This window comes from Mizuhopecten yessoensis, unplaced genomic scaffold (assembly GCF_002113885.1).
Source record: "Mizuhopecten yessoensis strain PY_sf001 unplaced genomic scaffold, ASM211388v2 scaffold11101, whole genome shotgun sequence".
Classification (NCBI taxonomy): Eukaryota; Metazoa; Mollusca; class Bivalvia; order Pectinida; family Pectinidae; genus Mizuhopecten; species Mizuhopecten yessoensis.
In genome coordinates this window covers 1737794-1763525 of record NW_018408880.1, presented here as the reverse complement: position 1 = coordinate 1763525, position 25732 = coordinate 1737794, and the positions used below count along the sequence as shown (strand labels likewise).

General features: G+C 35.3%; 2 protein-coding genes across 3 annotated transcripts; both read right to left on the bottom strand.

Moving 5' to 3' along the window:
* Window positions 1-5471: 5471 nt before the first annotated feature.
* LOC110465784 (DNA repair protein rad-50-like) lies at window positions 5472-11752 on the bottom strand. 2 transcript variants are annotated; one of them, XM_021521872.1, is made up of 4 exons: window positions 11689-11752; window positions 9063-10044; window positions 7979-8074; window positions 5472-5878 (listed from the first exon to the last, which is right to left on the bottom strand). In XM_021521872.1, exons 2-4 carry the CDS (start codon window positions 10011-10013, stop codon window positions 5561-5563), a joined length of 1365 nt encoding a protein of 454 aa, XP_021377547.1. In that variant the 5' UTR covers window positions 10014-10044; window positions 11689-11752; the 3' UTR covers window positions 5472-5560. The 2 variants fall into 2 exon arrangements, with proteins under 2 accessions (XP_021377547.1, XP_021377546.1); XM_021521871.1 differs by lacking the exon at window positions 11689-11752 and adding an exon at window positions 10150-10247.
* A 4782-nt stretch (window positions 11753-16534) lies between these two features.
* On the bottom strand, window positions 16535-25725 carry LOC110465769 (protein LKAAEAR1-like). The gene is made up of 7 exons (XM_021521843.1): window positions 25576-25725; window positions 24134-24253; window positions 22759-22841; window positions 21458-21529; window positions 20488-20545; window positions 19452-19574; window positions 16535-18969 (listed from the first exon to the last, which is right to left on the bottom strand). The coding sequence occupies exons 1-7, from the start codon at window positions 25579-25581 to the stop codon at window positions 18907-18909; spliced, it is 525 nt and encodes a 174-aa protein (XP_021377518.1). The 5' UTR covers window positions 25582-25725; the 3' UTR covers window positions 16535-18906.
* Window positions 25726-25732: the final 7 nt, after the last annotated feature.

Here is a 25732-nt window from a genome sequence, read left to right as displayed (position 1 = left end):
AAGTGTCGTTATAGAGTTATAGCATATTATACACTATGGATAACATTTGTGTTAAATAAAAATTTATTGATCGACAAATGTTGGGAGCTTATTTACCGTATTTTCCATGTTTCCTGTTCTGGTGTGGATACAGCTGATTGTATTAGGCCACTCTTGAAGCATGTAAACTAACTGTTTTGTTTTATTTAATAGTTTCAATAACATGTTCTATAATCACGAAAAGACTTGGACAATAGTCAAAACAAATGTCAAAAATTACTTATGTATAGTAAGCAATATACAAATGTACTGAAACTTCAATTAGTGCAGTCATAATAAAGAGCAATTTTTTAAGAGAAAAATCGCTAAAATAACATCACCGCTAAATTATTTACGTTTTCAGTATGTTATCTGTCTTTTATTTTATTTTATTTAAAAAAACCACGAATTGTAATATAAAAAAAACCTCATGGTTAAGATTTATTCTTATTTTCATTATTTTCCTTTTTAATTTAAAATTCATTTAGCTTCAGGCTGCATTATTTATTATTGGGCTATTTTTCAGCGATGCAATGGATGTGTACATTTTCATTTACATTTTGTATTGTGATGTGCAATATTTAAGACATGTTCAATGTATGAAATGTTACAGTTACTCATCCGTACGACTAAAGTAACGGTAATCCGCAAGAACTGATCATAATTGCAGGCTTAAAAATTCTAATCTGTCGACTACCCCAAACATTGCAGGCTAACATTATTTAAGCATTAGAGTAGCTCGGATACCCCATAATTGCAGACTTAAACATTCTAATCGGTCGGATTCCCCATAATGACAGGCTTATACATTTTATTTTGTCGCTAGTTTTAATCTAATCAGAATTTTGAAAGCTGAAAAGTATGATCAGTTTTAGTGGACTACAGTAAAAGACCTGATATGTCAACATGTTGTCTGGTAGATCGTCAATTTCGAGCATACACCGAAACCATACCTGTGTCGTGATCCAACGTTACATGTGTTGGATGTTGTTGGGTTAATTTGATAAATATAATTGGCAGTATGTTTATCATTATCCATTGGTCGTATATGCAAGTAAGCACGTGTTTTTTGTTGTTTGATTCTATTTGCCGTTGGTATATTGCATTGCTATATTGTAATGTTAGCTGATGAAGAGTTAAAATATGAGAACGCTGTATTGTGTTGTTGTTTTTAAAAATCTACATTTCAGATTGACAGAGTAAAATATAAATGAAGGAAAAAATGACACGGGAGTTCTTGAAAAAATGTCAAAAACAAATTTATCAGACGAAGTTCGCCAGAAATCTTAAGTCAAATCCAAATTATGTAACGTTCTCGAGGAGGGTACCGGGGTAATGGCAATGAAACCATGAGACACACCAATGAGCATAATCGAACACGCCGAAATAATGTTGCACAAGTCGGCGAATTTCATTGGTGTATGTAATTTGTTGTTGAGATTAAATGCAATAATTATTTATGTCACAGAAGACATCCTTTCTTTATGTCATTTGAAATGAGGTCAATAATTTAGGAGACATAAATTCCCAATGAAAGACATCACAATCATTAGCCCTCAAACCAATTGGAATGTGAAACCAGGTTCCTGAATAGAGTAAGGAGGCTCATGATATCAACTTTCCACGGCCGTTGTAACATCAAATTGCTATTAAAATTAGCATGCAGTCATTCGTGATGCAACCGTCGTTTATGGAATGCAATTTTATTTATGAATTCATTTGTGAATGTCTAAATGATTGGTAATACCATAGTTTAAATTTCTCGGTATATTATGGTGTCATGGAATACGGATTAAATGAGAGGAATATAGCAGCCATTTACGTTAACATAAACTACAGTCGAACCAATGTTCAGAGACCATCGCCGTGGACTCCAAAAAGTGTTCCCTTAACCACGGAATTAGATTAGATATATCTAAGTCCGTGCCTTAACACAGACGGTCTCTGAATAAAAGTGCCCACTAGAACAGGGTGTATGGATAACGTATGCGTCGTACACTCCTACCCCGTTTCCTGGTATGAGTTGACGGATGAACCTATGAGGCGATCTGTTACTTAATTATGCAAAATGTTCCTACTCCGTCTGATTTCATTCTTCTGTGCCCATATTAGTTTAATTTATTATTACACTTCATTCCAAATTAATTCAAAAACAAACTTCAAACTAAAAAAATACTAAATGGCTTAAAAGCAACAGGTTTATGTGGCCTATTTTTATAGATAAAACAACAATGACGGTCTTAGATTCTATTTTAATTTTCAAAGTATTTAAGCAGGAGTAGCACAACTCAAACCAACAGACAAGTAAGTTATAAAGTGATACGATATATCAATGTGATTATATTAATTTGTAAAGAAACTATTGTGCAAATGATTAAAAATAACAGAACAAAAGCATACGGGTTTGATCATCATCAAAGTTTCATATTTCACAATTAAAAAATTTCAAGAACATATCAAGATTATCCTTCCTTGAAAATATCTGAAATATAATGATTAAACATTTAAAACACATTATCCTGTAGCCCCTGCTCCCTTTTGATTGCTGATCTTTGAATAAAACCAGACTTGCATACTTAAATAGTGCTCGTGACATACGTCATAGGAATACATAACGCTTGTATAAAACAAAACTATTTTACATTTTTTTTTTGTCATTTTCTCAATGAAGAAGAGAGAACAACAAGAGGGCCTGTATCGCTCACCTGAATATGTTTAAAATAATCGGAACGAAGTATATATAGATATAGCACTCCATGGTAGGTGCTGTAAGTACATATGAAATTTCAGAAAGATCCATCCAGTACTTGAGATATAGCGAGAACAAACTTCAAACAGAGCCCCTCCCCTATGCCCCTAAGGGGGTCATACCCACCGTTTATACAAAATTGAGTCCCCTCGGCCCAAGGATGCTCCAGACTAAAAAAAGGATAAACTCCCTTAATCCGAATGGCCGAAGAAGGGTTTTAAAGGTTTTACCTCTGTTTTTCCTATTGGGCCCGCCCTTTTACCCCTGGGATACCACACCCTCTGCTTATACCAAATTGAGTCTTCTTGGCCCAAGGATGCTTCAGACTAAACTGGGAAAAAATCCCTTAATCCCTATGGTAGAAGAAGAATTTTCTATTCCCCCTATTTGGCCCCGCATCTCTGCCTCCAGGGGGGTCAGACACACCGTTTTTACAAAATTGGTTCCCCTTCACCCAAGGATGCTTCATTCCAAATTTGGACAAATCTTGTCATTCCTACAGAAGAAGAAGAATTTTGAAGAATTTGCTGTTTCCCCTATTGTGCTCCTCCCTTCTGTCCCCAGGGGGGCCACACTCGCTGTTTATACAAAATTGAGTCCCTTTTGCCCAAAGATGCTCCAGACTAAATCGGGATAAAATCCCTTAACCCTATGGGAGAAGAAGGATTATAAAGGTTTTACCTCTATTTCCCCTATTGGGCCCCGCCCCTCAGCCCCCATGGGGACCAGACCCACCGTTTATACAAAATTTTTTCCCCTTTACCCAAGGATGCTCCACACCAAGTACGGACCAAATCCTTTCATTCCTGCAGAAGAAGAAGGATTTTAAAGGTTATTCCTCTATTTTTCCTATTTAGCCCCGCCCTTCTGCCCCCTGGGAGACCATACCAACTGTTTATACCAAATTGAGTCCCCTTGGCCCAAGGATGCTTCAGACTAAACTAGGATAAAATCCCTTAATCCCTATGGTAGAAGAAGACTTTTCTATTTCCCCTATTGGGCCCCGCATCACTGCATCCAGGGGGGTCAGACATACCGTTTATACAAAATTGGTTCCCCTTCACCCAAAGATACTTCAGACCAAATATGGAACAAATCCTTTCATTCCTACTGAAGAAGGATTTTAAAGAATAATTTGGTATATTTCTCCTATTGGGCCACGCCCCTCAGCCCCCATGGGGACCAGACCCACCGTTTATACAAAATGTGTTCCCCTTCACCCAAGGATGCTTCTGACCAAATATGATAAAAAAATCCTTTCATTCCTACAGAGGAAGAAGGATTTTAAAGACATTGTTATTTTCCCCCTATTGGGCCCCGCCCCTCAGCCCCCATGGGGGCCAGACCCACCGTTTATACAATATTATTTCCCCTTTACCCAAGGATGCTCCACACCAAGTATGGACCAAATCCTTTCATTCCTACAGAAGAAGAAGGATTTTAAAGACATTGTTATATTTCCCCTATTGGGCCCCGCCCCTCAGCCCCCATGGGGGCCAGACCCACCGTTTATACAAAATGTGTTCCCCTTCACCCAAGGATGCTTCTGACCAAATATGATAAAAAAATCCTTTCATTCCTACAGAAGAAGGATTTTATAGACATTGTTATATTTCCCCTATTGGGCCCCGCCCCTCAGTCCCGAGGGGGGCCACACCTACCATTTATACAAAATTTGTTCCCTATCCCGCAAGGATGCTTCTGACCAAATTTAGTCAGAGTCTGCTCAGTCGTTCATGACTAGTAGCGTTTTAAAGGAAAAGCTGATGGACGGACGGACGGACGACGGACGCTACGGTATGGCATATAGTTCACCATGGTCCTTCGGACCAGGTGAGCTAAAAACGCAAGGACAAAATATAAACAGTAGGCAGATGCGAAGCAATCATCGGAAATCGGAGATATGTAAAAAGATATAAAGACTTTGTCGACCCCTGCATAAAACAAAAACGAAATGCATTAAAATTTCGTTACACTGCCATCAGTAATCAGGTGAAATACTAGCGTTATAAAGAAATTAATGGATTAATTGATGGAAACGCGTAATGGGGCTGCTAACAAGAAGGACGAGAAACATCATTAATTTTTGAATTAAGGAAAAGAACAATAATTGAAGATAACACACAAATGTAGAAAACGAGAACATATATGCTATAGAACAAGTGGTACTCTAGAAAGCAGAGATTGGAGTTCTGGTGTGATAGAATATTATTACGTTTTAGCCCTGGGATCAAAAATAAGTGCTAGGTTTAAGTCAAATTTCAATTAAAGCAATTCTCCTTTTCATGATATAATGGTGAAAATATCCATATTTACAATACAGTAGTACCTGTGTATCAAATAGCATTTTGATACCTAGCTGAGACATTACACAACATTTCAACGCATGATCCCGAGGCCTTGTAATGTTATGTACCGTGATATAAATACCAGGATTTACCAAACAATCGGTGAGTAAAAGAAGTGCATTCAGTTGTATTGAAAGGTGCGTGTTCATTGTTTCAAATTAGAAGTGACTATTCCGTCTTTTCGTATTGCAGAGTTATCTGCTCTTGTGAGCATGTATTGATTCTTACGTCTTTTCGTACTGCAGAGTTAATTGCTCTTGTAAGCATGTATTGATTGTTACGTCATTAGTTTGTGTGAGACAATTACGTCGTTTTCTCAAAAAATGATGACGTTACTCTCAAAAACAAATGACGTAACAATCAATACCTGCTATCAAGAGCAGATAACTCTGCAATACGAAAAGACGAAATATCAAAAACAAAAGAATTCAACAAGTTAGGAGGATCATGCACTTTTGTTCTGCTTTTCTGTAACGCATGCCGATATCTTCCTCCTCTGTACGTCAGTAAAGCTAAATATTCTGATCATGGCTCGAAGATGGTGATCGGACTCCTTCACATCTGTTAGGTAATGAAAGAACGAGTCTTTGAGGAACCTCAACGTCACATCCGCTTGTGTTTCCGGTTTCTCTGCCGACTCGTACGACTCATGACGTCGAATAGACTGCCATTTCGCCAGCTCGGATTCCGTGACCACCAGTTTTCTAATGAGTTCATTCATTGTCATACTGGAACTTTCAGCATTTACAGCGAGACGCTCCAGCTAGACAGAAGAGAACAATAATTCTACGTCAGTCTTTATGAATTTGTTTAAGCACTAGAAATAACTAAGTAACGAAACACTTAGAGTGAAACATCGATATAATATGCCCCCAGTTTCATCTGCCACCTCGTTTACCGTCAATATATGTCAATGTCCCTTTTCTCGTTTCCTTAAGAATTCCTTTACACATTTTTCTCAATTTATCGCCAAACGCCAAATTTTATCTGGTACAAATGGTGGCAGTATAACGAGGTTTTACTGTATTTAAGAACTTCTTTGGTTGATGCAGAAAGTCAGTAAATAGCATTTCACTGTACCATATGGGCATAGCCTTCGCATTCATAACGAATCATCAGAGGTATAGAGGTAAAAGGAGAAAATTAAAGTCTGGATTGTTTCGAAACTAATATAGAAATACAGCGAAATGGGAATATTAGTATATGGGTTTACGATGAGTTGTTGGATATCATATTATCAAAATCGAATTTTATATCATATTTCACTTTCAGAAGTGACATCATCCCAATTTAAAACCACAACTAGATCGTTTAAATGCCGGGTGCTTGCATCTTAATACCGTAAGCGTAGCTATATATTAGCGTATCGTCCACAATGTCGGACTTCGATCGTAGCTTCATTGTATCATACAGCTGTGACACTATAAATCACTCTGCTGAGATACTAATGTACGCATTAATTTTCGCGGATTCTTGGAATTAATTTGTGCGGAAGATTTCAATAAGAAATAGCCTCCTCTATATCACGAATGCAAGCATTCGAGGACACTCTTACGCGAATGGAAATTTTCAGCACAAATTAATTCCAAGAATAATTACTATTAATATAGAAATTGTTTTCGCTAAATCACGAGTTCAAGTATTCTCGAGAATGGTCTACATGCGTTGTTAACGAAGCAAAGGGATTCACCTATACCATATTCTACTATTATCATAATTTGCTGCATACGATAAACTGATAAATTTTACAATATCCAGTTAGTCAGTTACGACATAATACAGAATAATAATTCGAAAATCGCATAAATCTCGTTTCCACTGTAGCATTCACGTGTACGGTATTCGGATATACATCTTATAGTCCTGAATACAGATCAATAATATAATTGCAAACTAAATACCTGAATGAACGCTTTATCGCCACACATATGTATTGTCACCAGTAAAACTTTTTTATTTATTTTCTTAATAAAGTAATTTATTATAATTTGAATTTCAATAACCATGCAATATCGACTGCAACGCAATCGTTATGCCGGCTCCCAAAGTTGTAGCGCGATAACAATACTTTAAACCACTACGCTTGGGTTTAACAAAACAGATCGATACAGGTTGTTTCTTTGACGTAAATTTCTCTATATATATTGGGAAAGAATTGCTTTTATTAAGGGGAAATCGTAACTTTAGCTAAGGAACGCTCAGGAAACCGAGGCCAACTGATTAATTGATTGGTTTTACGTCTGTTTCACTACCGAGTAGTTCGAGGCCAAGACTAGATTGTCATTGTATAATGCCATCAATACTAAACCCAGATGGAGAACAAACATCACGTTTTGTTTGGGTTGTCTATAGATATACTGCACGTGTTACCTGAGCACGGTCGTTCAAGTCTTGTTTGCTTAACAAACTGTTAAGAGTAAATTTTCAAAATACTATTGAATATAAGTTACCAATATTTGTGTATACCTTTTTTCTAAGGATTGGCATTTTGAATCATAATACATAAAAACGTTAGTGGTAATTTGTTTTTTAACTAAATTTTGATAAATTGATGTTAAGCTAACCAGTTAATGGTGTTATAGTCAATGGACCAGATCAATATTTACCTACTGTGATATATAACATACTCGTGTAAGCGTATTGTGTATTGTACATGGTTTCTTTATCTCTTGGTGGTATGTATCCATAAAAATAGAGATATCAGATCAATAATTCAGAAAAACAATATTGTTTAGTTTGCACGGATTCCACTATTTACATTGAGTCCTACTATTTACATGGAGTCGTACTATTTACATGCAATTAGTATGAAAAATTCAATTTACATATGTGCCCTATGTAGTAATTATTATGTTTTACTTACTTCAACATTCCGCTCGAACTGGGAAGATTCCTGGCCCTTTTTATACATTTCTAAGTAAATCTGCTCATTCCGTTTCTCCTGGCTCGCAATACGTTCCTGAAACAAGGTGATTAGATCGACCCAGATTTAAAGTGATAAAAACATGCATTTAAATGACCACACCCTTAACTCTCGGGAATAGGATTGATTCGCATGCACGTATTAACTGATATGGAGCATGTATTGAACGATAAAAACTGAACTGCACAAATAGTATGGAAACATATTGACACTTGTTTAATGTTCATTACTGCTGAGCTTTTAACTCTCTAGTTCGACTTTCGAATACTTTCTATATAATATGATATTTAATACAGATCATCATTACAGCACGTAATCACGTTTAGTCAATTTGGTTCATTTATATTGAGGATTGCCAAAAAAATATTCAGACTTATTATCGTACCTTATGTTGTTATAAAGTACTCTCGAAAAAAATGTTTTTTGAAAAAAATAAAAATACACTACGTTCACAGCTGGGTCACTTGTCAACATTGTGGTTGACGTCATGTTTTAGAATTTTACTAGAAATAGTAGGATTTTACTCAAATGCACTTTTATTAGAGATGTATTTGTTTTCGTTATCTTTAAGAAAGATCACTTTAAAGTGTTACAAGAATTGTGTAAATCGGTTGATAATTCATTCCCAATATAAATTATATTGGGAACGTAATTGAAACTTTTTCTGGACTGAATAACAAGAGTCAATATCTAAAGCTGCCGACAGATTAACGAGATTTCACTGATTTTTGAGATTTGAGACGAGAAAACATCTAAAAATGAATAAACGGGAGATAAATGCCCATGATTTAAAAAGAGGACACGCGCACGCCTGTCTTGTTTGAGCATTGTTTAACCCCGTACAAGATGATCCTGGATTGTAACATCGCATAAAATGGACACAATGACTTCGTTGAACACTGACTCAATATTAACAGTCATTTCTTGACGTGGGTAATAAAAGATGCTGCAATCAATCCATTCAGTACAGGCAATGACATGTCATACCCTTGCTCTTCTCAACTCTCGAAATGCATGTACTTACATTGAGTTGGGAAAGGGTTTCTTCCAAATCGACAATGCTACATAAGGATTTCTGATAAGACATCTTCAGATCATCATGTTCAGTCTTCAGGCTGTTGAGGTTGGATTGAAGCAGCCTTGCCTCCTCATTCTTCTGTTCAATTATCTTACGTGCTTCTTCATCTATATCCTGCTTCAGTCTTTCTATCTGCTGATCTCGAGCCTCTATCTCACTCGTTAATTCCTTGACCTGAACTTTTAAGTCCTTAAGCAACTGGTCCCTTCTCTGTGTTGGCGTCATATAATCATCACCGTCACACTCTTGTTCGTGTGGAATGTGACGTTTTTCAAAACGCATACGACTCGTAACAGTCTCACGCACACCGTGATTATCGTTTAAACATGTCTGCGATTCTCCGCGAGGAAGCTTTTTCCTGTCTTCATGGTAAAGAACACCCTTTGCTAAATCAACTGTTTTACTCCTTGTCATGTTTTTTGAAACTTTGATGTCTCTTGTTATCTTTTGTTTTGGCAATGACGATTTTCGAATTAATCCCGACGCACTTTTCACCGGAAGTCGTGATTTTGACTCATTTTTGTTTCTTCCGGTGTGTGCCTCTTGCGATTCTGTTGAAGGCAAAAGAGCTGTTAATTCAGAATTTTCGTTTGTGCTTGAATTTGATTGGCTAAGCGAGTCAAAAGAGTCAGATTGAGAATGGGGCGAATGTTTGTATGCATCGTCATATCCGGTTGCGCCATGAAATGGATTCTTTTTATCCAAAGCTTCTCCGTCGTAATTAGTCTCTTGTGCCTCGGGTTGATAATATTTCAAATCATTTGAATCACCATCTAAACTATCTTTCTCCATGTCTGGTTCTTCGGATCCCAAATCCTTATCTGGTGAAGACTTTGTGACCTCGCCAGATTCTTGGTCACCATTGGGGTGCGGAGATTCATCAATTTGGTCCGACATCTTAGATAATCTGTTTCAGTTCATTTTGTTTCTGAAATAAGTCGAAGATAAACATTGATTTTACATGAAGTGGATGAAGTAAATATTGGAACCAACATATTTACATAATAAATTTACGGAATAATTAAGTTCTCACGGCTTTTCAGTAGCTGTATATCAGCGAAAGAGCTTTCTCGAGTCTTAGTTGATGATGTCGACAGTATGGCGTCCAAGCAGAGCTGACTTATGTCGCTGTTAAATATAGCTGCAGATAAGTACTGAGCACACGTTAACAACATAAATTCAGGATTATCAAAATCAATGTTGCTGTAGCTATTACTTGTAAAAAAACAATAAGACGCCATCGTGTAGTTTTATTGTTCAATGCACCAGCTGGCGTTTATATGTCCTAATCAATATATGTAAATATCCAATTTCTTAACAGTATTACACCTAGTAGTACCGCGGTCAATATTGAAGTCTCATTTCCACTGATTCACTGTGATAAAATGATATTGCCGAGAACACAAAGACACCTGTTACTTAAGTGGTTCGAGAACAGCGTTACCCGGATCTGACGTAGCATGACTACGTAATATATACAGGTAAAACTGCATACCTTGTGTTCTGGTATAGAAAGGAAATGAACAGGTACGCAAAAGTAAGCTAGAACATGCTACATTTAAATAAGTCTCGTGTCGCTAGCATATTGTATTCTTTCAATACAAAGCAAATCGTTTACATTTTAAAACATGTTTAGATTATTAAAATGTTTGTCACATAAATTGTTATTTAAAATGAGGTCTTAAATCGTGTTGCTGGGGTCGAAAAACACCTGGAATGTTTAAGATAAAAATTGTATGCCACTGTTGAACAGACTTACATCAGTGATAATTCAATTTGTCAAATCACGTATGGTGACTCACAAAATTCATTCTAAAACTTAGCAGTTCAATATGTTAAAAGATTAACGTACCTTTAAAATATAGAAGTACATACAGTATGTCAGAAATGATTTACACTGCATAATGAATCTGTTTCGCTCTTCTAGGACTCTTCGGGGATGAAACAGAAGGCGTTTGTGTGTGGCAGNTGTGTGGGGGGGGGGTGCAGAAAATACGAATTGCGCTTACATTCGTTTACGTGTACACTAATGTTAAAAGGTTTCTCATCTAGTGGAAGGGACGTCAAATATCCTGCATTTGCTATTAATCATAGGCCTTTGCACGACCCGTCTTCTATTGAATGGGGGTCAACGCAAAGAAGGCCAGCAGAGATTATAATTCACAAAGCAGATATGGCGTTCTACCCCCAGTACGTACCCCATACCATTCGATGTTAACTTGAGATATTTATCATTCACTTGCTCGACTATTTTTGACTACAAAGCTTCTCTCATTCTAGTGTATCCCCTGACATATGTTTTCTTCTGCTATTTTCTACAATTTGAAACTACATGTACACGATCTTTGATCTAATATATGGTTATAACAAATCAATTTATAAGAAACATACCTATAATCTAAACGACATGTCAATGATTAATTATTAAATTATAGCGCAAATAATTAAGAGAGAATTGCATAAATAAACAGTCGTTTCATTGTTAAGTTTTGTAATCCTATCTGCAGGTAACGTTTTTTAAGCCGGTAAGTTTCGCTCTGACGCCGTGTAATCGAAATATGTTTCCACTTACCTTTGTGTTTCGTTAAGACGAGTACAGATACACATCATGAACACGTGTAAATTGTGAAACACGCATGCGCAGTATTATATTGATTGTAATGAAAAAGATACGCATGTCGCAGTTTCATTTCCAATTAAAAATAGAATATTGACATACATGTCACATCTGATAAACACAACAAAAAAAGTCGATTTTGTTTGACCCAGGGTCATTCAGTAAGTGTTTTCGACATTAGTAGTTTCTTAATAAAATATTTGATCAATGTTAACGTAAGTGTACATGCCATATTTTTCTTTCACCTCTTCATGTTCCCAGTGTGGAGCACTAGTACTCCCGTTAGATCGGTCTCGCATATTTGCACTCCGTGCTTAGTTCTGAAACGACATTCTCAAAATTCTACCTCCTAGGCAGAACATAAAAAATTACTAAAGTTAAAACACTTATTTATCTGTAAGTTGATGTTTAGAAATCTGACATTAGAATGTGCTTCAAACTCTATGCACTCGAAAAAAGAAACAATTAAGGCGCCAGAATGGGCATTAATCCTCACAGGAGTCCTAATCGAAAATGCCTCAGCAATTAAATAGGAGACAATATTAAGCATATTGATGTTTCGGATCGGAAATGCAAGTAATATTATTTGTACCAAATCTTGCGTCAATCGATACAACCGCTCTTGAGAAGAATTTGAAAATGTCTCCGCAAATCAGACGCAATGGTGGTCATGTGTACCAAATGTAGTCAGTCGAGAAAGCCATTCTTGAGAGGGAGTCAAAATGATTCAGCCAATCGGATATGCTTGAGAAAAAAAAGACCAATTGATTGGGACACCATAAGGAATGTAAACTAATTGAAATTTGAAGTCAATCAGTTATTTGGTTCTGAAGAAGATGTTGAAAATGTAAAGACCAATAGCAACAACTCACTTGCACAATCGTGTGATCCCAAAACAATGGATCCTGTGCGTTGTAGGGATACTTGAAAATGTCAAAAACATTTGACCTCTGTAAACATGAAAATGTGTCACCAAAAATTTGACAGACATAATTTATAAAGCATGCTACGGCCCTAATATAATCACCCTAGGCATTTCCGTTTATCAGAAGTTGTTTGACGTTTTCAAAGTATTTGACCCCTGTGACCTTTAAAGGCAGTTTCATTTGTAACCTTTGTTGGGCTCCATCAAAGAAAGCAACCAGCAAAATATCATAATCGTAGGCCTTTTGGTTCTTCAGAAGATGTCATTTTAAGTTTTTGATATATTTGACTATTGTGACTTTGAAAGTTGATCAAGGTATTTTTTATTCCTAAACTTTGTTGGGCAAGATTCTTGTCTAAAATAATTCTAGGCTGTTCTGTTCTTCCTAAAATTTAGGACGTTTGACCTCTGTGACCTAAAAGGTAGATCCAAGCAGTTCTCTATCTTTGTCTAGCTTATCATGACTTTATGCCTTTTGGTTCTTCAAAAGAAATGGTTTGAAATTTATTACTTATTTCACCCCTGTGGCATTAAAAGTCGGTCGAGGTCATTTTTAGCTCACCTGGCCGAAGGCCAAGTGAGGTTATGCCATGGCGCAGCGTCTGTCGTCCGTCCGTCAACTTTTCCTTTAAAACGTTACTTGTCCGGAACGGCCAATTAGATTAGGACTAAATTTGGTCTGGAGCATCCTTAGGCCAAGGGGACTCAATTTTGTATAAACGGTGGGTGTGGCCCCCTTGGGGCAGGTAGGTGGGGCCCAATAGGGGAAATAGAGGTAAAACCTGTAAAATCCTTCTTCTACTGTAGGAATTAGGGGTTTTTTTTTTATCCTAATATGGTCTGGATCATCCTTGGGGGTAGGGGACTCAATATTGTATAAACCGTGTGGCCCCACTGGGGGCAGAAGGATGGGGCCGAATAGGGGAAATAGAGGTAAGCCTTTGAAATCCTTCTTCTACCATAGGGATTAAGGGATTTCGTCCCAATTTGGTCTGAAGCATCCTTAGACCAAGGGGATTCAATGTTGTATAAACGGTGGATGTGTTTGACTCAATCTTAGGAAGCCCCAACGTAATATTCTCAAACTTTGTTCTGTCATCATGATTCTGGGCCTTTTGGTTCTTCAAAAGAAGCCGTTTGAAGTTTTTTTTTTTTACATATTTGACTCCTGTGACACTGACAGTAGTTCAAGGTAAGTTGATTGGCAGACTTTCATAGACACCATTCCAGGAAACTACATGCCTAATAACATGACAATAGGCCTTTTGGTTCTTTAAAATATGTTGCTTAACTCAGTCACCCCTGAAGACACATCTGAACTCTTCCATTTCAGAGGTTGGGAGAGTTTATTATAAAATTTCAGGGTTGAATGAGTTAAAGTAAATGTCCATTGAGGAAGAGCAGAGGGATGTACAAGGGATGCTGTACCACGGGTAGGCGAGCTTAATCAAACGTGCATTGAATTACAGTTAAATATTTGTACTCCCAAGTAATTAAACAGGGAAATATAATAACAAAGAAAAGATATGTGATACTTTTATTTTGTCAAACAAATTATTGACTACATGTTCTATAAAGTATTACAACATATGTAGGTGCAAATGTAAATGTCCTGGGTTATTTTGCATGCAAATGGAAAATTGCAAAAACATTGTCAAATTTACAATGGTTTTGCATGATCCCATAGTTTAAGCTTCAGTCGCTCACCTAATAATGTAAGTACATGTACATGTATTGTATTTCAGCTCAATTTTATGGCAGATTGGGACCAATTAACATCCCATTTAGTACATGAACATTTTCCTGTTTCCTGATCAGCATTGACCTTTGCATTATGTTTATTTTCCTTGTTTTAAAATGTAGCTATTACTTAACAAAAAGTCTACATAGGATATTCAGACTGCTCCTTCTATTAAAAATATACATATTTTCTTAAGCAAACATGTAATCAAGGTTGATTTAGTCAAAGAGAAGCTAGACATTCATTTATTTGTATCACTATGGAGTAGTGTGTACAATGCATGTAATGGCAGTGTACGATATATATTAGAGAATATCACAATAAATTTACAATACATGTTGATCAAACTATCCTCATGATTATATTATAATGTCCCTACAATTTCTATATAGCTATCACCCAGAGAAACTGATCACAGCAATTATCTAAAACCTTAATAATACATATCTTCTAATGATTGTGAGTTAACTCATTCACCCCTAGAGACACATTTGAACCCTTCCAATTCAAAGGTTTGAAGAGTTCATTATGAAATTTCAGGGGTAAATGAGTTAATGATGAAATACAACAATGTTAACATACGAAACAAAGTATTATGATATGACATGCTATAATTACACTGTGGGAAGGTAAGTCTGTATAGAAAAAGTATTCAACTATCAATACAAAGTGAACCTCCCTTAAACAGACTTCAAATATCTAAACACTATGCTAACTGATATATTTCAACAGTGAAATTATATATATACATATGTAAAAAAAAAATCCAAAAAAATGTTTCTTTTATAGCAGGTAAAACAAATTCCATAACAGTCACGCCGCACAATCAAAAACAAATCTACTATCGGTATTCCGTCTTTTCGTATTGCAGAGGTATCTGCTCTTGTGAGCAGTTATTGATTGTTACATCATCGAGAAAATTATTTCGTTTTCTCAAAAATCCATGATGTTACTCTCACATACAAATAACGTAACATTCAATAACTGCTCACAGGAGCAGATAACTCTGTAATACGAAAAGACGGGATATGTACATTGTAGCTTGATATCTACCAGTCTTCACATGATCTAGGTGAAAGCTTAACTCATATACCCCTGAATACACATTTGAACTCCTCCTATTCAAAGTTTGAAATAGCTCATTATGAAACTTCAGGGGTGAATGAGTTAATTTAGCACTTGAAAACACCTAGGCAATTATAGATTATGATATTTTTATAAGATCACATAGATATACCCAGTTAATTATATAATGCCATGTAACGTAACATAATATAATAATATATATCATACTATAATTATATGATGATGATCTCTATGATACATTTTTCCACTTTTTTTTAATTAGTAGTAATAACACAGTTCCTAAATAACAAAACAATTTGATCTACAATATTTGTCTACAAACTCCAAAACATATAGTCATCATGTAAACATAAATGTACAATTTCTAATGACATCATGATGAAAAAGAATTATCTGTATACATGTAAAACACACAAAAAACACTCAAATCTTGGTCCAAGATCTGTTTATACCTTGGTCGAGTTCAGTATTACCTTAAATGTCTTATTCCGATTACTGGGAATTGTTTCAATTTTTTTTAACTCCTAAAAAACCCTGAATACAATGACACATTGTACAAATGATTTTCTATGAATATTGAGAAAATAACATGAAAATAACTATTCTTTCCTGTATAACATAGAAAAGTGGTGAGACTCTACCTTAATGGGTACTTGCATAATTTGTACTGTATATAGAGTTCATTTCACTGCAGTATAATCAACACGATTTTCTATGCAAATGACATAAATAATTTTCCGAAATGCAGTAATCTGTACACATTAATCGTATGTGTATCTGCCTTTAACATACATGGTCGAAAATTTAAACAGTACCATACTTGCCAACTTGTTTAAATTTCCATGGGGGAGATTCTGCATGCTCAAAATAAAAACATAAATAAAATGTGTGTATGCATCCCTAATAGATACAAAAGAACCCTTTAAAATGACATATTTTGAGTTGCTCTTTCAGATGAAATCATTAGATCTTAGAATATAGGAACAGTTTAGCAAATTCACTGGTTGAAAATACTAAATTTAAGGGTCCAAAATCGGGAGTCTCCCTCCTAAATAGGGAGGGTTGGAAAGTATGCAGTACATGTATGTAGGGTACTTTAAATTACACATATAAAATATTCACTTTGTTATAGTAAGATATAGCAAGGTAAATAATATAACAATGGAAGGTTATATAATTCTAGCTACAAATCTCGACTACTTTCTACACAGGTAAGTCCTAAATGGGACGTCTGTGTTATTTAACTATGTACAGAATTAGCCTATATGCACCATGGCCTGCAGTCTTTGCACAAGCCCCCCAAAAGTGAAAATGATTTCTGAAATACCTTATGTAAACTGTAAATGTCATAAAGTCGCTGCCAATTTGTCTAGTTCGTTTTACTTAATTGCTTTGATGTTGAAATTAATACAACATACATGTATTAAACAAATAAGCATGTGTCAAAAACATAAGCTTGCTCTTTTGTGATTACTCAAGTTGTAACACAATTTTATTTTTTTTTTAAGTTGAAACTAATTTATCCCTGAAATTTCATAATGAACTATTCCAACCTTTGGATTGGAAGGGTTCAAATGTGTTTTCAGGGGTGAATGAGTTAACCAGTTGTATAACTCTAACCAACCTTCAAGTAACTGGGGCCTGGTGTTTAGCATGTCCCCTTTGGAGTTTAAGAAATCATTTTCATTAATATTGCAGCATTCCTGGACGGATTTAGTGACTATTCACATATACTGGGCCCGTATTCATGAAACCGTTCTCATGCTCAAACCCTGTTTCTGTGCGCAAGTCCAATATCTTTTTACTGTCATAAATTAATAATAAAATTACATTTTGTCCATGTAATGGAAGCATTTTGAGAGACGTAAAGCCAAATCCTGTTTTCAATGTTTACACTTGCCTTTAGGACCATGTAACATGATATAAGCAAGTAACTAGAAACGAAGTTGGCTTGAGCACAGACTTCATGCTTGAGCATAGGAAAGGTTTAATGAATACAGGCCCAGGTCTATATATCTGATCATTTTGAAGTTAAATTTAGCTTTTGTATATATGGTTCTATAAACTACAGTAAGTATGAACATTTTGAAAACATGAAATGGTGGGGTTAAGGGGGATGGGAATTCTAGTGAGGATGAGAAACAGGTATATTTTTCTTATAAAGGTGATCTATATAATACTTCCTTTACTTTTCGAAAACTTCTAGGATTTTTTTTTACATACATGTACAAATAAATGTTTTGTTGATTAAGAATTGTATTTCTTTCAATTAACAGCAGTAATACAAGCTGGTATTCTTACCAATATCTATAATTTAATGAATATTCTGACTTTTTATTTATAATTCAGGAGTTAAGAGCTTTACCAATGTCCAGTAACTGTAGAGGAATGTTAGGTTTTTGTCTTCTAGGTTTCAGGTAGATACATAGGGCATACAGAAGCCCTCAATATGAAATAAGGGAAGCAACTCCTGAATCCAGCCAGATTTCCATAAAAAAAATCTCCATCATCATATTTGATCAAAATTGCATAAACTTTTGTAAAATAATTCTGCTTGTTTGTACCACGGAATTAGATAAGCCTTGTTTGTAGTTTTCAAAATTGCCAAGAACTACGAAATTAATTTTGTTTAGCACGTTTTTGGGCATGGCATCTACAGAATAGAGTTACAATGTAAGCAAAAAGGAACAAATAATCTTTGTGGATGTTGTATATATAATGTATATAAAAACATGTTTAATTACAGAAAGGGTCAATGTATATGTATAAATATTGTCTAAATGATACAAAATATAACATCCAATACTGCGGAAAATATCAAAACATAACTGACAGCACACAATTGTATACACAAACTTATATACAAAGATATTTACAAAATATTACATATAGATGAAAAAAAAATAAAAGCACTGTACAACAAAATATGTGAATGAAATATTAAATCAGAAATTTTTAATGATATCACACTATGTATAAACAGTTGTGAATATGTGTAGATCTACATAAAAACGTACTGTCAAACATGTTTAAACAATTCAAATATGTATATCAATTAAAACCATGCCCCCCCCCCTTCCTGCTCCCAAAAATCTACATGATTACCATCTTAATCTACTCTATTTTTGTTTAACAACAGGCAATCTGCTGAAGTGTACAACTTCAAAAAGTGTAGCCAGTACCATTGTGTCTAAAATTACCTACATGATCAAACAAATCTTATTTCATCAGAACAAAAAGATAATTTCAATAGAAAGATATATAAATATGTCAGATATATTGTGTTTCCAGTTGACTATACATACATCTCCGAATATTTACTGGGTCACATGTGACTCTGATTCTCATTGGTCAGTTTATCCTACAGTAAATGAAATGATGATGAAATAATATGAAAATTACTCAAAAATAATTGAAGGACTCAGTGCATTCTGTTCACGAGCAATCCCTGAGAATCTTCCAGCAACCTTTCACAGCGCTCCCTCTGTAAAACAACATCAGTACAAAGTGCATTTTATTAACAAATAGAAATAAATTTTGCAAATACCACTTACATCTATACAAGATATATATACCAATATAATCTTTCAAAATCGTTCCAATTGGCAACAATTTTACATTTAGCTTGTTTATTCTGAAACTATTTAAATGTTAAAAAGTAAACATCCTCCTTACTATTTAAATCAACAGCTGAAGGTCCTCAATTTGTAAAACAATAAAACAATTTACTGTTTCTCAACCACTACCTTGGCAATTTTTCATTTACCAAAAGAGTGAAAATTTGGATAACATTTAAAAACATTACCAAATCAGCCAAATTCTGTATTTTTTCTTAACAGTTTTATTTGAACAAATCGTTCCCAAATTAATGAAACATGAATTCAGGTTTTAAATTATATATTTCCTGAAATTTAAAGCACCTGGCAGTTTAGTGCCCCAGACAAGACTTCAATGCTATGTACTCACCGATAACTTATCCAGAGTGTCCTTCCTTTGTCGGCGTTCAGCGTACGAGGGAACCAAAGCCTGTAACCGTACAGCCCTGGCAGCTGTGGGCTGACACGCAATCAAATGACTGATTTCTTGACTCTGTTGTAATGAAATGAGATAAAAATCATGCTGCAGTATTATTATTTCATAATTCAAATTAGTGTTCAAGAATGTGGCTGTGTTGTAAGCCAATAAGCGTTGTATGCACATCAAAATTCCTCAAAACTACGAAATGTGAGCTAAGAAAAAGTGATGAAATGTTGGAATTGTTTAAAAAAATAAACAGATTTACTGTTTCAGTCCATGATAATAAACCATGAATTTTCATAACAACTGAGATATTGTGTATTCAGAATTTAGAATATCAGGTGATGACTTTTACTGGAAGTGATATTGTACTAGGTTGTTAACTGACATATACTAACAATCAAGTTTTTGTTTGTTTTGGAATCTGTGAAAAAGCACCTAAATATTGAATAAATGAAACACTCAAATATTGCTCTCAAAAGCCACATTTTCTCATTCACCCCTGAAGACACATTTGAGCTCTTCCAATTTAAAGGCTGGACTAGTTCATCATGGTATTTCAGGGGTGAATGAGTTTAGTAGCACCAGATTTTTTTGATTTTTTTCTTGGTTTCAAGTATAAAAACCTGACCAATCGTTAAGCTGATACCTGTTCTTTGTAAATTACTGAGGACTGTCAACTGACATCAAAGCCGCTCAACTTTACTGTTATGCTAGCTATGAAGTGACCTCTTGTAACTTCCACAAGGTGGTGCATACAGATTAAGCCTTTGATTTCGCTATGCCATATTCCAGGGCTGCAGAGAACGTAGTTGAAGGCAACCCCTGGAATTTTGAGGATGATGTAAGTACGTAGGGGTGGGCTTATTACAGGACAATGAAATATGATTTGTTTGCTCTTCTACTGAACTGCAATAGCCATCAGTGGGCTTATCACCAGGTATGGGTTTATTGCCTGATAAATACGGTAGGCGTGATATCTTACCCTATTTGATTGGTACCGTAATCTCATGATCCTTAATCTATTTCTTGATTCAGCGGCTCTGAAATAAAATTATCCAAAATATTATAGGATGTAGAAAGTAACACTTAGTTTAAATGATCCTATGATATTTTGCTGTGAAATCTTTGTATAGCATAACCTGTTCCTGCCTTTCAATTTCATTTTTAGAAGTTATCAGTGTTTGAAACTATAGCTGTTGTATGGTTGTCCATTTTACATGTATTCACAATTGCAATGTACGTTACATCAGAGTCCAGCAACAATTAATCATCAGAGTCCAGCAACAATTAAACATCAGAATCCAGCAACAATTTATCATCAGAGTCCAACAACAATTAAACATCAGAGTCCAGCAACAATTAAACATCAGAGTCCAGCAACAATTAATCATCAGAGTCCAGCAACAATTAATCATCAGAGTCCAGCAACAATTAATCATCAGAGTCCAGCAACAATTAATCAAAGTCTAAAACAACAACTTATTTCTCACACAGCAACGATGTAAGGCAAAAAATCTCCATTTTTTTTTTTTTAAATTAGGACAAGATTAATACTTAATTCATAAGCATATATATCAAAAACATAGATATTGTTGTTTTTATCTATATTTGCATATTAATTTCATAGTTTCGTAGACAACAGAAATCAGAAAATTTTGTGTTGAGATAGTTAACAAATACACACATCATGAAGGCAGTAGTAGAGCCAATACACCAGGAATAATTTGAAAAGTCAAATGTGAATATATTTGTACGTGATAATTTCCATTTTCCAATTTTTCACTGTGATGGAAGGGTTAAAAATAGGTGCCATAGCGGATCAAAAACCAGCTGGGGAGAACACTGTCAGTAGGTTACAATGTGAATGAATTAAATTTAAAATATTATAAAACATGATCAATGAAATTTTAAAGACTTGTATAGAAACTTTGTTGAAACTATTCAAGACTTACTTCAATTGTCCAATTAGCTTAGCGTGTTTCTCTCGCTCCTCGTACTCCTCGTCCGGCAGCGGAGCATTCAACCTGGCAAGAAAAAGGTTAACAATCAACTTTCAAACCATAGAAGCTCTTATTCTATAAACCACTCATACAAATGAACAAGAATTCCATGAATGTGAGTATACTGGTTTTTAGATTTGGCCGAGAATACAAACTGGTTAATGATATTACATGTGTATCTATGTCTTCATAGAAAGTTCCCTGAAATTAACGCATTCTTTCAAATGTTACGGTAAGGAAACCATTTATGCAGATTGCCAATGCCAATACCATTAGAGCGATCCCTATATACCACCTTTGCTTTGGTGGGACACAATTGAAAGTATAACAGGAGGTCGATGGCCACATAGCTGGTGGGCTAACATTATTTGTAGCCCAAGCATGGGAAATTTTCGCTGCACTTTAATTCTCACCTGTTTTGCCGGCCGCAATGAAGGTGAATTTATCACTAAAGTGAACATTAGTAAACAAAATATAACATGGATACATTTAGTTATTAAATGTGAAGGCGAAATTAGCACTGTGGTGAATATGGATTATTCTGGTGAAGGGCCAAAGTTTGACTGGGCGAAAAAAAATTCCTGGTATACAGAATCACTTTTAAATTTCACCAGATCTAAAGGGAGAGTCGGTGCAATTTGTGTATGTTGGAGTCGTGAGGAACACTAACAGTACCAATTAGTTTTTACCAAACAGGCTGCTAAGGCCCAGTACCCAATGTTGAAACACTTACTACAGCTTGCTGCCGACACTTTTTTCAGCACAACTACATTTAAAGTTGGGAGCAAACTTAACTTGGTACCTAGTGCACCTTGTAGTGCACTCCAGTTCACTACATTGTTAACTCCAGTTCACTACATTGTTAACTCCAGTGAACAATAATGTTAATTCCAGTGCACTGCAGTGTTCACGCAAGTTTAAAAGACTGAAGTACATGTTTCAATGATTTTTTTTTTATAATAAAATTGGTACCTTCATGAAAAGAAAATTGAAAGAGTAGGGAAAATATACTTTAAATGCATATTTCATAATGTCAATATACATACATATTTTTTTCTGATTAATTTCTTAGATTTCAACCTAACCACTGTACAAGCAAGCTTATGAGGACAAACTTCAAAATAGATTATTTGAAAATCAACAGCTTATCTTTCAAACCTCAAAATCATGGTACACAAGCCATTTTCCCTGGCATGATAGCATTGGCTGCTGGGCTACACCTACCAGTTAACAATTGGGTATTGTAGATGTACCTAATTTCATTGCGTTTCCTATCCAACAGCCTTTTGTTTGTTACACTCTGGGCTTCTGTTATTTCCTTTGCTGGATCCTCGTACTGTTAAGGAAAGATGAATTCATAATTAGGTACCAGTATTTCAATTGATGAGAATTTTGTTTATGTCTTTATATTTCTGGTTAAAACCATTATTGATTGATTGATTTCCTAATCAAGAACTTTTTTCAAACTTCGAGCTTTTGATTGATTAAAACTTTTAAATGGTGAATTGGAAACAAATTTATTATTTACAGGTATGGAAACATGGACATTTGATTCACCAACAAAATCATTTAAGGATCCTGGTAACACCTGGGACTACCCAAAACTGTAACTATGGCATGTGTTGGAAAGTTTTTCCGACATGACTACAGTTCTGATAAATAATTTCTTAAAAGACAACCATTCTGACTAACCACTGTCTAAATGGTCACTATCTGACCCTTGCCTTTATTCTATGTGTGGATGCCTGCGTGTATGCTGGAGATGTAATGTTAACGGTTAAGTTACTTCATCTTGCAGAATTCATAAACAGTGTACATAATATTACGTAGCCTCCAAATGATGATGAAAGTAAATATTTGTTTATACCGGTATTCAATTGCTTAAAGTTGTCTTTATGATTTTTTTACCTCTATACTGTCTAATTTGCCAGAAATCAAATATGTTGCCATCGCCCATGGGGTTATATACTGTCTTTGTGAAACTTTTATGAAAAATTATAAAGATGAAACAAAAACAAAAAAATCAGCAACAGTATTTTTTGTGTAAATATACAACAGGGCCAGAGCTGGATTCTAACCCTTGACCACAAATCATTATAGTGTAGCTCTACCAATCTCAGCTACCTAAATCCCTTTCGCAGCTGAAACTGTTGAACCTGAAAACAAACGACAGGCGCAGATCTGAACCGTGGCTGACCTCTAGAATATTCAGCATGTGTAGACTGAGGGGTCCAGACGCGCTGACCAAAACTAAAATGCAGACTATTGCCATTTTGCGTTATTTCTTAATAAAACAATGTCAATCCAGATGCAGATTTTAAGATGCATTATATAATTTAGAAGATGCATGAAAGAAGGACAAATTATTCTTGGTATATTGTTATTTATGCATTTTTTTAACTCTGCCTACAGTTCCGTCCATGTGCGTTCGTTTATCGTGGAGTATTTCTGCACCACCTGAACTGTTTCAATCGGGATACACGAATGTAACCCTAGTTAATGGTAACCCTGGCTTAGTAGTGCTACGGTCAAAATCAAGGGGAAGTTACTGCATGTACAAACTCGGCAGTGTTTCGCCTTCAGTGGGACAAGGATCCTTAATACTTAAACTTTATATTAAATACTTACTGCCAGGTATTTACTTCTTAGTTGGGGATGCATCTTTTTTACATCCTTTTTCTGCCAATTCCTTGCCTTGAATTTCCCATTTGGATCGTTATTGTCACGATCGATTGGTGGAAGATTTTCCTGTGATTTGTAACAAAAACAAGTAAAACATGATCAGAAATCTATGGATGTATGTGTGTTACATACACTAGATTTGTAAACAAAGTGATAACTACACCAGCATTCATTTGCAGGGCCCCAATTAGGAGGTTATAGTTGACTCCAAACCGTATCTTACAATACCAGTGACTTTACTGGGTATTTAAAAAAAATATTCTAGTCTTAATTTATTATGATTTAATTACGACATGAAATTGCAGCCCTATGCAAATCATGATCAACTTAGGTTGAGGTATGATCAAGTTTTGGTAAGTCAATCACTAACTTGAAGATTTATTTTTTCCGAATATTTTATTCCCCCAGACATTTTTTTCATAAATATGTAGATATATATACTGTTTCCAAGCACAGATGTATATATATATATAAATATTTTGATATGGGCTACCAGGGTTGGGGAGCCCTGAAGTCAGCCCCTTAACAATATGGTGTCCAAACTTTAAGAGTTGAAAATGTTTTTCACTGAGAGGGAATTGGAGGTCTTTCTTGATAATGAAATCATGCCCTATTTGCACTGGAAATTGTTCAATATCTTACCCAATTTACATACAAAGGCAAAAAAAAGCCACTGGATACAGTGAACTCTGTCTTAAACAGACTCATCGGGATTTTTTTTTAAACCAACCGAAAGATTTTGTTATAGCAGTGACTATACACAATAGGTAGACCAATCAGTCTGCAAACAGCGAGCAGAGAGTACAAGACTCTTACTTGTATTGTTCAGTCCCTTAAGACGTTTTTATTTTTATTTAACATGCATGATGTGATCCTTCGTTTTTGTTTGTAATTTTCTATGCCTTTTACTCATGTTTTGTCGTAGAAATAGCTCTACATAGCTAATGTTTATTGTTTAACATGTACAAATTTAAATAAACCTTCTAGTATCTTGTATCTTATCTTGTACCAACCAAATCCTGCAGATCTAGTGGTGTCCTGTATAGTCAGATTACGTTTTATAGTGCAACACATCGTTTGGTATCTGAGAATTCCAAATTTTCATATAGCGATGTGCTCTAGCCCCAGACATCTACATCCTAGACCTTTTATAACTATCACCCAGCTGCTATCATCCCTCTAACTTTACGTCAATGTATAATTTGGAAATGCAAAAAAATAAAGGTGCAGGGTGTGGCTACTAGCTACATATATATTATAGCGCGACTTTAAGCACATTGCCGTACAAGGATAACAGCAAGTTGATTTTACTTCCTTGTATGTTTTAACTGGCAATCATTCAGGACATTTACGATGCTTTCCATTACTCACTCTGCATTTTAACTTACCGGCATGTTTGTGTTTTTTATCGTCACTAAAATAAAAATCCCCCTAAACCGTTGAAACTAATACCAACACCCTCATAAAATCTCCTGTCCCTACATGGTAGTCGCCATACTGTTTATTGTTGTCTAGCAACTTTGGCGACATCTGTCGGCACATATC

Excerpts from the sequence above, each read along its gene's own strand:
- LOC110465784 (XM_021521872.1), bottom strand. The coding sequence starts at position 10,013 with ATGTCGGACCAAATTGATGAATCTCCGCACCCCAATGGTGACCAAGAA. Across the intron at positions 8,075-9,062 it reads AAACCCTTTCCCAACTCAAT|GAACGTATTGCGAGCCAGGA; the intron begins GTAAGTACATGC and ends ACCTTGTTTCAG. Across the intron at positions 5,879-7,978 it reads AGTTCGAGCGGAATGTTGAA|CTGGAGCGTCTCGCTGTAAA; the intron begins GTAAGTAAAACA and ends TCTTCTGTCTAG.
- LOC110465769 (XM_021521843.1), bottom strand. Across the intron at positions 20,546-21,457 it reads AAGCTAATTGGACAATTGAA|AGCCGCTGAATCAAGAAATA; the intron begins GTAAGTCTTGAA and ends ATTTTATTTCAG. Across the intron at positions 19,575-20,487 it reads TACGGTACCAATCAAATAGG|AGTCAAGAAATCAGTCATTT; the intron begins GTAAGATATCAC and ends TCATTACAACAG.